The sequence below is a fragment of the Lepisma saccharinum genome, chromosome 1 (assembly GCF_977018435.1).
Source record: "Lepisma saccharinum chromosome 1, izLepSacc3.1, whole genome shotgun sequence".
NCBI classification, from domain to species: Eukaryota; Metazoa; Arthropoda; class Insecta; order Zygentoma; family Lepismatidae; genus Lepisma; species Lepisma saccharinum.
The window spans coordinates 209112047-209126001 of record NC_139229.1 but is presented as its reverse complement, the minus strand read 5'-3'; the positions used below and the strand labels follow the sequence as shown (position 1 = coordinate 209126001).

At 37.5% G+C, this 13955-nt stretch overlaps 1 protein-coding gene across 1 annotated transcript; it reads left to right on the top strand.

The window, feature by feature from the left end:
* The first annotated feature begins 4100 nt into the window (after positions 1 to 4100).
* LOC145978709 (ATP synthase F(1) complex subunit delta, mitochondrial-like) lies at positions 4101 to 13169 on the top strand. Its single transcript, XM_083111516.1, has 3 exons — positions 4101 to 4218; positions 8094 to 8219; positions 12379 to 13169. The coding sequence occupies exons 2-3, from the start codon at positions 8103 to 8105 to the stop codon at positions 12745 to 12747; spliced, it is 486 nt and encodes a 161-aa protein (XP_082967642.1). The 5' UTR covers positions 4101 to 4218; positions 8094 to 8102; the 3' UTR covers positions 12748 to 13169.
* The last annotated feature ends 786 nt before the right edge of the window (positions 13170 to 13955 follow it).

Below are 13955 nucleotides of genomic sequence, written 5' to 3'. Positions count from 1 at the left end.
GCTAGAACTCTTCCCACACACGAACAAATACACAGTGACCGTAGGAACCCGATAGCAGACCTTCCTCGCAAGCAAGAACACAAAGCTAATCTGTGGCTCTGACTGAAGCTGAAGCATAGAGCAATTTTAAATCTCAGAACAATGCCAGTACTGGAGAACTCTCTCCATAGCCTATGTCGCTCGACCACCTACTGTTGACCGCTCGGCCACGGCGGAGTCTTTGATTCCATCTGTATTGGAAGGGTCATTTGCAACAAAAGGGTCGGATCTCTGGTTTCCAGGAACTTAGGGCAAGGGTAATAACCTCTAAGCAGGCAGATTTTATGACCTTGGTTATAATCTGGTAAGCAAGGAAAGGGTGGAATTTTGCTGTCCTACATTTGCTTCCGAAGATTTTCTTCGGAACAGTGTTTCCAACTCTGCTACAAATTTACCAGAAAATAATATGTAGTATTAATTTAGGATAATTTTTAATCGATCAAAATTTTGTTTGCGGGGGCCAGAGTTACAACTGCCGGGGCCAAAGCCCCCCCAGGTCCCCCCCTAACGACGTCCCTGGGTAATTTAGAACCTTTTTCTTTAGAAAGCATTTAGCGATATTATTTTAATTTTAACGAAACCTAACCTAACTACGAGAGCATTTAGGTTTATTAATAGAAGAATGCTAAGGGAGCTAATCTTAAAACATTTATGTGAAAGTAATCGCAACAACTTCACAGTATGTGTTACAGATGTAATGGACATTTCCACTCAATTTTTTTTACAACAATTTTAAAAACTACACCCTGGAAAAATGACCCCTGCAAGTTTAAGGCAGAAACGAGACTTCCAAAGTTGGGAGGCTAGCGTTGCGCTGAAAACACGCCGCCGCCATGTTACTACGTCATTCCTTAGGGAGAGCTCGTTTGTCGTCTGCTTCGAGCGTCCAGTTCCGGATGGGTAGCCCACGGTGAGCGAACACGTGCAGCAGTTTTACAAATCTGTACCGATTTAAATAATGAAAGAAGGAGCGATAGGAGAAAGGAAAGCTATGTTTTGTAGTGATCATTCTTCTATGAAATATCCGTGCTGCTCACGTGCAAGATGAATGAAAGGGTTCAGCTGCGTGTGTGTTCTCAGGCCATGCGAAAAATATTGCTTATAAAATTGGTTGCTGACCAGACACTCAAAAATAGTTTTTAAACTTATATTTATCGATATTTACCGTAACCTATTTATATGTAGTGCAAAATAAGAATTTTCACATTCTTCACTTTATTTATAAAGCCTATTTAACTTTCTTTTCCATAAAGCAATTTCAGTTTGTAATCAATTTCTGTTGCGCAAATTATGATCAAACATTTTTGTGCAGATAAGAGAAAATACACTGAGAAGATTACATCAGTTGCACAGTACATATCTATACTTAGTTTATGTACAATTATTACAAGGAAATAATGTGTATAACCATGGGCGTATTTAAGGGGGATTCAACGGGTCCAACCCCTATCTTTTTTTGGTTCACTAAAATTACCAGTTTCCTTGTTCTATCCGCTTGTTCATAAAAAATTCCTTCGGACTTATTTCATTCTCTTAAATTAGAGACGTATAGGACGGGATACGGATGGGAAGGAAATTTCGTAATTCCACTTACCAGATGGGACTGCAGACCAATATCTGCAATTTCCTGATAGTTTCGGAATTTCTGCGATAAGAAACTGCATTGAGACTATCAAATCAGTTATTTTCCCCCCCTCGAATCATATTAAAGAAATTTGGTTCTTAAAAACGTAGTGACACAAGATGAACAGAAAAGTATCAATACTTCGTGACTACAAACACACAACTTTGTCGGGTCCAACATCCCCTCCCCCCATGCTTCCCAACAAGCTTCCGGCCAGCAGTGTCCTGGATTTTCACTTACGAAATAAAGCAACCCTAATCATACCAAAATTTGACCCATCCCTCCCCCCCCTGAACTATATATACGCCCATGTGTATAACAATATCCCATACTGAAATGGTACGATATAATTATTTTGAATTTTGTACTGCGAAAAAAGCCGCCTCATCTCGTTACCCCGAACGCATTAATTGGTTGGTTCACAACTTCACCACTAAGGATCCTATCGAGACGAGGCATGGCAGCCTTGGTCTCGTTCTCGTTGAGAGTTGTAAATGTCTGTCTCGTGTTTATTTGTAAATGTCTCATTGACAGTCTCGTCTCAATTTATAAACATCCGTCTCGGTTTGGGAGGGCAATTCTCGTTCTCGTCTCAACTCTAGAAAAATATACAATTAACAACGTATGCAGAGGCTTATCATTATAAATACAAAGAAAACCTTTCTTAATATTTATTATTATTATTATTATTATTATTGACTCCTCGTTTCGACGGTACAGCCCTCGAAAACTAAATATTATCCTACTTATATATGCAAACCAAACTGCAGATTCAGAATTACCAGGAATGAACTGGCGTTGTAATTATTATACACAAAATTCATGATTTATCTGAGGAAGTCGCATGTTCCAGGTTTGACTCTCGACCTGGGCATGACTGTTTCCTTGTGAGTGACATTTCATTGAACTGGAAATTGTTACATGGGAGGATGTTTGCTCGAGACTTTGGGGACAGCTAGGGGGATGCTTCTATTGTTAATGTTAGTGTTGCTCACGAGACGAGGCATGTTCCGTCTCGTCTCATAAAAGGAGATGGGACAAGTGAATGTTTTCGAAATGAGATGGGACAGAAGAAAAAGTTCGCCTCTTATCATGGCAGGTTGGGTGATACTTAGATTGTGCAGTTGGTGGTAGTGTGTGTGTGGGGGGGGGGGTGTACTCCTGCACCCCAACTTCGAATACAGCTTGTAGTTATTCATCTTCATTGTAGCGATTAGCCAAAAGTGGGAAGAAATGTGATGTTAGAGATGATAATTAATAAATAAATTATAATAAATTAACCATGCGTTCTCATCGTTGCGGTTAAACAAAGTGAACGGAAAAGCGAAAAGTAGGCTAAATACAAAAATTTGCAATATATATATTAACTGAAGAAAACTGTCATTTACTGCAGGAAATTTAAAAACTCACCGTACCTTTTTATACCGTATCACCTCTTATATTGCAGAAATTGGCTTGTAAACCAGTGTATTCTAAAAGTATTATCTTAAAATTTGTGAAGAAAATATTATGACGAAAATAACTGTAATTCCAGAAAAAGCATTCCTATAATATTAAGTTCTTGCCAGTTAGAACTAACCTATGTATTCGCAATGAGCAAGGCTGTTCACGTGTTCAGCCATTGACTGTTACAAGGTTTGCTTTGTCACCCTAATGGGAAAACCCTCTACCGAGTGGCTGAATTATAGTAAATACTACTATACTGCTAAGGCATAATTCATCTCCAAGAAATGGAGCACAGATTTTTGCACTGGAAGTTGTAAGATACTTGTTTTACACAGTAGGAAGTGAATTTTCTGCCGCTTCCGCGGCTCATGCTAAGTTGTCGGGACGAGCAGAAGCCCCGCCTGCACGCATTTCGAAGTGATGACGTCAGAGGACCTCCTCTCTGTGGAGAGGACGTTTTCAAATCCGTGACGTAGTAGGTGAATTTCAGCGGTGTTTGAAGGCGTGTTTCTCGAGAACCGAAACAAATATCGCCGAGATATTTTGCACATCTCATGTTTGTGTCATTATCTGTAAAATGAATGGATTTAAAACGTTTTTCATGTCAAAGTGGAAATGTCCATTGCATACATAGCATGATGAAATCATGATAAAACAAAGGCAGAGTTTGCTGCCGCTCGCATATTTTTTGAGTTTCCAGCAGAAAAAGAACGTGGCAGCAGACACTGCCAATATCTTTTCTGTTGTTGACGATCGTCTTTTCAAAAGTCTTACTTTTACAGCACTGATTATTCAACTATCATGTTCAGACATCATTTCTGAGGTTAAGATGATATTAAACTTGCAATTTAATGTAATAGCAGAAAGTTCGGCATCAAATTTCCCATGTATTTAAATGGGAGAACAATTGCCGATCAAAAGCGTGGGGACACAACAGGGCTGCTGCCACCTACAATAGTTTTCTTTGACCAGGCCCATTCGGACACGGCCTCAATCTCCAAGTGAATAAAAATACGCTGTATAAAACACACCAGTGTAGAAGTCAATTGTTTGTAACGAACCTGCCCTCTAGTAGCAAAATTTGCGAACTCAATAAGAAGTGCAGGGAAGTAAGTGAGAAACTTCGTTCATATTTTCTTAATCTACATTAAAAATGTTATAATGTGTAAGAATTTGATTCATAAATGTTAAGAATAGGATAGAAACAATTTGCACCAGTTTTCTGAGTTGACACAGTTGTAATAATACCGGTAGTAATTGTCGGTCTTTTACCAAAGAATGAATGTTCATATTGGAATAACACGTTTAAAAGGTTTTAGAACTGTAGAGATTAACAACACATACATTTCCCCAATAGATTTATTTTTATTTCATGTGAGACGATTAAGGATAATAGAATGTAATATAGATACCTATAAATACAATGTGCAGAAATACTGATGTACAGAAGTACTTAAACAAGTATTCTAACTTATAATGAGTAAAGCAGTTCCGATAGATATCCAGATTATTATATATTGCATAGCAACAATCAATGTGCACGTGTATAATTAATACACGATTTTGTTGCATACATTCCTTCGGTGGCCTCTGTGAACGACTAGAGAGGTCGTGTAGGCAAAATGCATCGAAAGGCAAGTTTCCAAACTTCTCAAGGAAGTAATTAAAAATATACACATACAGAAGTGTCCTTATGGATGATGACGATCTTTCTCAGCTGTATGGCATTATGAAGTTTTGATTTTGTCCAATGATATTGGAAATGTGACGAGTGGGTGTTATGTTGGGTGCTATATTCACTTGCACAAAGCCTTGGGGTAATCTGGGGAGCGATTTTACAATACAGGGAATTTCTCCATTTTGTTTGAAATTCGGCATACTCACTAATTTTGGCCCCCTAATCACGAATCTGCAGTCAAAATTTGGCGCTCACACGTGGAAATAGCAAAATAATCGAAATTAAGTTCTTATTTCCACACCCTCGATTTCCAAATTTCCCGCCGGTTCCGGGCTCCGCCCCTGGGGTAATCGACCTACCGCCCCCAACCGCTATCGCGGCCCCGCCTCCGCTCCGGCTTCCCGCCTATATCTATAGACTCCCTGTTAAGGGCATGTTAGAAAGTGGCCGGATTCACCTGCCCCCAAATAAGCGCCAAATTTATACGTGAGCGCCAAATTTTAAGTGCAGATTCGTGATTAGGAGACCCAAATTAGTAAGTAACCGAAAATTCAAACAAATTGGAGAAATTCCCTGTATTGTTAAATTATACCTAATCGGGTTCACAGTAAGGTAACAGACGTACGTTACTTCACAATAACACATCTCCGCAAGCTGAAAACGTTTATAAACAACATAATCTTCATAAACCATGCAAAATATTTCACTACCATCGACTACGTGAATCATGTGTTCAAATATGTAACCCCCTGTCAGTGTAGCAACCATGAGGTAGTTTTACCAGATGACGGGTGAGCATTTTTTTTTCTAATTTAATTTTCTGTTTGCCTAACCTTCCGTGAATGGTTTGTGGATCAATGTTAGCCTAAAACCCATCATTTTTCGGTTAATAAGTATTAGTGTAGCAACCACGCGGTAGTTTTACAAGATGAAGTGTGAGCATTTTTTTCCCAATTTAATTTTCTATGTTTGCCTAACCTAACTGAACCTAACCTTCCGTGAATGGTTTGTGGATCAATTTTCGCTTAAAAACCTTTTGCGAATAGGGTAAAAATTTACTATCCTTCGGACACCTCTAATTTTTTCGTTTCGTCAATTTTTGACATTCGTACTTACGTATCTGCTTCGCGGAACATTCCTGAAGGTGTATCAACGTTGTTTTGATGAAATTTGAACTATGTTTCCTAACCTAACAGAACTAATCTAACCACGTGCCAATGGTTCGTGGGGCTAGCGCCAATAGTTCGCAATTATTTCAAATATCTAGATCCTGATACTAACACGACACCAAATTTTAACTATGTTTCCTAACCTAACAGAACTAACCTATCCACGTGCCAATGGTTCGTGGGGCTAGCTATTCTCTGTCGGAGAATTAATTTTCAACGAACAACATGAATTTCAGCTATGAAACATTCCCACATTACACAAAACACCTTCCCGATGTTCGACAATGCTACAGGAACTTATTACGGTAAGTAGTTTCTTCTGTAAAAATAAATAAATGTGTCAGAAGGATAGTAAACAAGTACCAAAAACATAATCCCAAGTTGAAAAAGGAACGACTTGAGATGACCGGACTCCTCCCAGATTTTCTTCATATTTGGCATAATCACTAATTGAGGCTTCCTAATCACGAATCTGAAGTTACATTTTGTCGGAAACTTCTAGAAATTGCAAAATAAGCTAAAATAAGGCGTTAGTTTTCGGAATGGAAACTGCCTTTAGTTTTCGGAATGGAAACTGCCTTTAGTTTTCGGAATGGAAACTGTCTATTTTCACGAAACTTTTTGTTTTACAACCAAATATACCAAATTCCTGATACTACCACGACACCAAATTTTAACTGTTTGCCTAACGTAACCGAACTAACCTAACCACGTGCCAATGGTTCGCAATTATTTCCAATTTCTAGATCCTGATACTACTACAACACCAAATTTTAACTGTTTGCCTAACCTAACCTAACCGAAACTAACCTAACCACGTGCCAATGGTTCGTGGGGCTAGCGCCAATGGTTTGTGAGGCTAGCATCAATGGTTCGCAATTTCTAGACGTGACTGACAAATTTTAACTTCAGATTCGTGATTAGGAGGCCTCAATTAGTGAGTATGTCAAATATAAAGAAAATCGGAGAGGGGTCCAGTCATCTCAAGTCATACCGTTGAAAAATGTTCCGCTATGCATATAAGGTAAGTTGAATATGGTGCACAGTGTGAGCCACAAAGGAAGAACAGATGTGGGCGTAAAATAATTTTTCTCCAAGGTCCTTTTGCTGTTTGAAGAACATTTGCCTCAAGAATAGATTTGCAAGTACAATGGAACTTAAAGATAAACTTGAAAAGGTATGGACCTGATGGTACTCAGACCTACTAAGAAGACAAATTTAACCCTTCCTATGATTCGTAAACGTTTTCATCGGGCAAAAACTCACAAAGAAAAAGATTTGAACTTTTGGAGATCTCTTTGCTTTAGTGACGAGTGCACATTTGAAATCTTGGAGAATAAATCTGTTTGTGAGAAGACCTCCAGGTGAAAAATACAATCCTGATTGTGTTGTGCAGACTGTCAAACATCCGATAAAAGTTATCATTTGGTCAGTCATTAGTGGCAAAGGTACAGGATGTCTGTATTTGGTTCAAGGAACAATGAGGCAAGAACAGTATAGGGAAGTGCTTAGAAGAAAGTTGCTTCAGGTAAGAGAATTGTTCCCAAATGGAGAACCGTTCGTATTCATGCAGGATGAAACTCTCCAGATATGAACCAAATTGAAAGTGTTTGGTACCTAGTGATAAAAGAAGTGGCAAAGCAAACAATTACGACGAGAATTGGCCTAATTGAAAAAACAATTCAAGTGTGGAATCACCATCCTCATATGACAGAGACAGTACAAGCATGCATTGATAGTATGCGAAGACGAATCCAAGCACTGATAAAGGCCAAAGTCAAGAAAAACAGTAAGAAATTATATTTGTAATTATTAATGTATCAATTAATTGCTGTTTTTTTTTGTTAAGGTTCACATATAATCAATGCAATATTTCATGTAATTAAAAAAATAGAGAATAACAAAACATTTAGACGAGATAATAACATATCCTTAAAATTTTGCATAAAATTTGGAGGTGCATCTAATAATTTGGCTAGGGGCTGTAGTTACCATATTTTGATGTAAATCTAAGATTCTAATCACAACCATAATTTAAATATGAATGATGTGAAATAATTGAATACCATGGAAATAGCTGTCAAGATGATAATGTTCCTTTTATTGTATGTTTTAAAGTTTCACTGTTTCTCAACAGAGTGAAGAAATGGCATCCCTAGTACGTTCAACATTGAGGACCTTGCCAAAAAGGCCCCTGATAGCCCTTATGCAGAGCAGAGGATATGCAGATGAAATGTTTTTTACATTTGCAGGAGCCAATCAGGTGGGTGTATTAGATGTTTCTATTATGCAAAACATGTTTGAGTGAAGAGACTTAATTTTGTGACTTTTTGTCCAGGAACATGAGCAATATACAAAAGAAAAACGAAATTTGAGACTTATCAAAACGTTTACTGGTATTTTAAAATAAGGCTGTGGCAATACAGACATACATCAGTATGGCAGCTCGGCAACATCTGGAATTGGCTGATATTTTGAGAAAATATATTCTTTATTCACCACTAGGAAAGCTTCAAGAGCTATTTGTTCAAATTGAACTGCTGGTACCAGCCTTTACAGAAATGTAAAATGCATAATTTTCGTTACCAGTATTTTTAGGCAAAACTCTGGTGGAGTAAATGTGTCTGTCTACCTGTCTGGAAATCATGGAAAAGTCAGAATTTTTTTTTTTTTTTCTGAAAATGTCTGAGAAATTTACTGTGTTTCTGAAAAATATCACCATTTTTTAATAGTGCACTTAAAGTAGGTTTTTGAACGATGAAAGAAAGGACAAGCAAGGAATTTCCAAATGTTGACAAACTATACTTCAGTTTGATATTCTTAGTATTACCAGTAGTTACGGTAAAAATTGTATCTCAATTTTGAACTATTTTCATCAAAATACATGTAGAAATTTGCTGTAATGGGTGGCAATTGAAATTTACCACTTGTGCTATTAAATTTTACTATAATTATCTATTAGTTATGCAAAAATTTATGATTTTTTATAGAAATAATTCTTTGTTAATCATTAGTATCACATAAAAACTCACTACTGATACTTGCTTCCCTCCCCGTATCCAACAGTTAATTACTGTTGATCTTCTGCTTGTTATTACCATTACAAGTGAAGTTAATATTCCTGCACTTAGTTAAGTTGGATTTTGAGTGAGTGTTTAGCTAAAATATTGTGTTTTTCTTCCAGACATGTTCGTATACACTAATTACCCTAGCGATGTAGTCTGGAAAAGTAAGGGAATTTTGTTTTTACATGATTGTAGACACCTTGAGAGTATTGGCATCAAATCAAATGGATTCTCTCTGTATTCAGGATTTCTCAAATAAATAAATAAAAATAAAAAAGAAGAGTTCACACAAAAAATGTTATGGTCTTTGGAGAGTGTCCTGGGAGTCATGCTCATAAGAAAAATATTTTAGTTCTATTGGCTAATGCCCCCTCCATGTGGGACTGCCTTGATGTGGCGAGTGGGCTTAGTAGGGGCCTTTCATCTTTTCATTTCAATCATCACTCATCTCCATCTTCATTGACCTCTCTCCTACTAGAAGAGACAACCTGGCAAATGCAGTCAGCCTGATCATGGCCATCTATACAACACACTTTGAGAATAGCTGGTCTCTTTCACCGTCTGTGAGAATACTTTTAGTACATTCTGACTTTTTAATGGGTTGTTTGTTTTGTGCAGGTCCCTTTACAACTTTACACTTCTAATTTCTCCGAAGGGGCATTTTGTACCCCTTGTATTAATTTTTGAATCAGAATTTTAGGTAAGGAACATTTCCCCAAATATATTGAAGGGTGCAAAATGGCCTCAAGTGCAGACACACCCAAAATTTGTAATTACTTCTTCATTCATTCATTCATTCTAATGGCTAATGCTTTGAAATTAATTTTCTCAAAGTAAATTTTAAGCTACAGAAGTAAAATATTTCTATTAAGGTATACAATGGGAATGAACAGTTATCATTTGTGAGGCATCCATGCAAAACAAAGATACCCTTAACCAGGGCTCGAAAAATCCCGGTCACCAGGTCGCCATGGCAACTAAAAATTTCAGCCTGGCGACTCATCTTATGCTGTAATATGTACGAAATTTTGATGATTCTAAGATCAAATTGCAGTACAGCATAAGTTAGCATTTTTTTTTTTTTAATCAACGTTGTGAACATTCCAGAGAGTGAGTAATAATTTCTTATTCTTTGTCCCCCAACACCCCATTTCCTGTGTTCTCGAATGATTTAGCGATGTCTTTATTACCGTGATGCTCAGCTTCTTATACAGCATGTTTCAAAAGTTGCACAACCCAAACTTTAAAGTATATCATGAAAACAGTAAGAGATATTTACACCGGGTTTTCTGCATTATAAAGTCTCATCCATTGAGATATTTTTCAATGCTTAAAATTATCAGTTTTCTCCATTCAGAAAATTTAGATAAATTAATAACTGGCGGAAGGCAGTGTTAAAATTTTTTCAAGAAATGCACTTTTGAATAAGAAAAATACATAAGAAATTATTGAAGGGTCATAATTAGATGTCTGATGCCATATCAATCTGTCATTTGCGACCAATATTGGCCATGTGCAACATTTGATGGAATTTTTATTGGCGATTTTATGGGTTGAGTGAAAAAGTGCCATTTTTGGGGCATATATGGCAATGCTATCAGGTCGAAATATTGTCAACAGACGCACACCACATGTGTATTGGCTATACATTTACGTGAAAAATCATAAACCAAGTTTTTGTTCCGAAATTTGACTCTTGAGAGAATCCTTGTATGCCTCTGGTTACACTGAAATCTCTTCGCTCACTTTCGATGCTACTATGCCTGTTCTTTTAATTGATTCCGCATGGCGTATTCTTTGGAGCAGCATGTGTTGTACATTGCTGAAGAGTATTTTACTACTCATTCTTACATCCATGTGCAAGAGGTTTTCCAAGAAAAATCCCCTGCTTCTGCTGTACCTCATAAAGCAACTTGTTTTACGACTAGTCAAACACCAACAAATTATCCCACAAATTGTTAAGAGTTGGTATTATTATTATTGAAGATTAGGCACACACAGGAGATGTACTACATAGCAATATTCAGCAAAAAATGCAGGCTCGACCAGGACTCGAACCTGGGTCTCTGGCATACCGTACGATTTCTCAATCCACGGAGCTACTGAGCCAGCCTGGCCTCGTCTGATCTCTTGCTGTCGCTGTTTTACCTGCGTGGAATCTTCTCTGCCAGTGCTACAGCAACGGGATCTGTTGCCTTTGAAATACAGTAGACTTCGACATTGCCTGGTTCCTCCCAGCGTAGAGATGTTAATGCATTTTTTGCTGAAAATTTCTACATAGTACATTTCCTCTGTGTGCCTAATCTTCAATAAATTAACTTCTCTACGCTGGGAGGAACCGGGCAACATCAAAGTCTACTGTATTTCAAAGGCAACAGATCCCGTTGCGGTAGCACTGGCAGAGAAGATTCCATGCAGGTAAAATAGCGACAGCGAAAAATCAGGCGAGGTCAGGCTGGCTCAGCAGCTCAGTGGTTAGAGAGAGCAATGACACGGTATATCAGAGACCTGTGTTCTAGTCCTGGTCGAACCTGCATTTTTCGCTGAAAATTTCTACGTTGGTATATATTGTTGAAAATCAACTCTCAGAGGTTTTCAGCAAATTAACAATATTTTTTTTAAAATAATGTAATTGATTTTAGTTGGATACATGCTAACATAAATTTATTAACACAGTGATAGCGTACATGATTAATTTAGTGCAGAAAACCTGGTGTAAATACCTCTTACGGTTTTCATGATATACATTTTCAAAGTTTGGGTTGTGCGCTTTTTGAAACATGCTGTAGTATGCACAATTGCTAGTAGGTTGTTTCCTGGCGCCTGATTTTCAGAGCTGGCATCTAGCTTTGAAGAAAATTTTTCGAGCATTGCCCTTAACTACCTGGATCTCTTCATCAACTGACCAAGGAATCTTGAAGAAAGAAACCAGCTACCTTCTTCATACAATCAGTTTTGTTTTCATTTCTTTTTCTGGCTATAATTTGCCAGCATTCCTTCAATATGTAAACTTGCAATAACTCGTCTCATGTCCTTTGAATTTAGTCTCCCTACCACCAACAGGGCTTCTGGAGTGATTGGAATTCTCAAGAGAAGATTCTCTTCAACTCTCGCATTCAGGAATTCCATGTTCAAATGTGCCTATGCACACAACATACAATACAAGCTTATTTTACACTGACCAGCCAAGACTAATAATACAAAAATGAATGACATCCCATCAAGTACTGCAAAATAATATTACATCTTGCCATCCTGGATTTACTGAAATTTTGTGAATCCAATCATTTTATTCAATAAATAAAAAAGCCAAGATATTGAAGTGAAGGTGCCTTGAATGAATGTTCTTTGTTTCAGGTATTTTATCACAATGCAGATGTACGTCAAGTTGATGTTCCATCTCTCAGCGGCCACTTCGGTATTCTTCCAAAGCATGTACCGACATTGGCAGTTCTGAAGCCTGGAATTGTGACTGTAATTGAAAACGACGGGGCCTCAAAGAAGTTCTTCGTATCAAGTGGATCCGTAACGGTTAATGAGGATTCATCCGTACAAGTGTTGGCAGAAGAAGCAGTAACACTGGACCAGCTAGATCTTACGGCAGCGAGAGAGACTCTACAGGATGCTCAGAAGCAGCTCTCCTCCGCTACAACAGAAGTTGATAAGGCAGAAGCAGAAATAGCAGTTGAGGTGTGCGAAGCAATAGTACATGCTGCACAACAATAACCAACCATAACCAGTTTTTCTGCTAGTAGTAACGTGTAAATATAAAGATAGGAAATTTTTCTTCAAAGGGACAGCTATCAGTGTAGATATATTTAAAGAAACATTGCCAGCAAGCAAAGATATTGGGTGGACTGCAGTGATTATTTCATTTGTGAAAATTGAAAACAAAATGATTTGTTACATGTATTTTGAAAGAAAAAAAGCTTTTCTGATATACCTGTAATGGTGTATTTAAAAAGTTAGTCTTGAAGGTTTCTCAGATCTGTGAGAAAGACAAACTGCTTGAATACAACATGTTACTGCAATGAATTTTTCGAATTGGCTGTAAAAACATATGTATGTGTATTATTTCAAACTGCTGTAGTGGTTGTTTTACAATAAAATGTGATTTCCCTTCAAGATATGAATAGGTGTTAAAGGGACACGATGAGTTTCCTTAATTTCAACGTAACTCACGGATAAATACAATTTTGAATTGATCAAAAGTTTTGTCCATAAATTTATTGAAGAGGAACAAATGTAGTGGAAGATAATTCATCAGGATCAAATATAACATCATGTACTACTACATACAAAAAGTACCTGGAATTTGTGAATAAAACAAAATACGTGGTTAAACATCAACATTTATTTTGTCGCCTTCAAAATAGGCCCCATCAGATGCAACACATATGTTAATACTTAACCAGGTCTTCAAAACACTTTTCAAACGCAGAAGACAGTATCGCCCCGAGTTCCTTCTGCAAATTTCCTTTAATTGATTCAAAACTCCTTCCCCGAAGTAGTAACTTGAGTCTCGAAAAGACAAAAAATTACACGGAGCCATATCTGGAGAATATAGGGCTTCGGCGAGGACATGTGTTGCCAAAAACTTGCGAACAAGAGTCGACATGTGCGACAATGCATTATCGTGGTGCAAAATCCAAGAATTGTTTTTCCATAACTCTGGTCTTTTCCAGCGAACATTCTCACGCAAAGGCCTCATAACGGTCACATAGTTCATAGTTTGTCCTGCTGGAAGGAATTCGTGAGTGCACAACACCACGATAATCAAAGAAAACAATGAACATGACCTTCATTTTTGAGAAACTTTGGCATGGTTTTTTAGGTTTTGGTTCATTTTCGAAACACCATTCCGAAGATTGTTGACCTGTTTGCATGTCATACTCATACACCCATGCCTCATCACCAGTTGTGATGTGTTTCAT

Excerpts from the sequence above, each read along its gene's own strand:
- LOC145978709 (XM_083111516.1), top strand. The coding sequence starts at position 8,103 with ATGGCATCCCTAGTACGTTCAACATTGAGGACCTTGCCAAAAAGGCCC. Across the intron at positions 8,220-12,378 it reads CATTTGCAGGAGCCAATCAG|GTATTTTATCACAATGCAGA; the intron begins GTGGGTGTATTA and ends TCTTTGTTTCAG.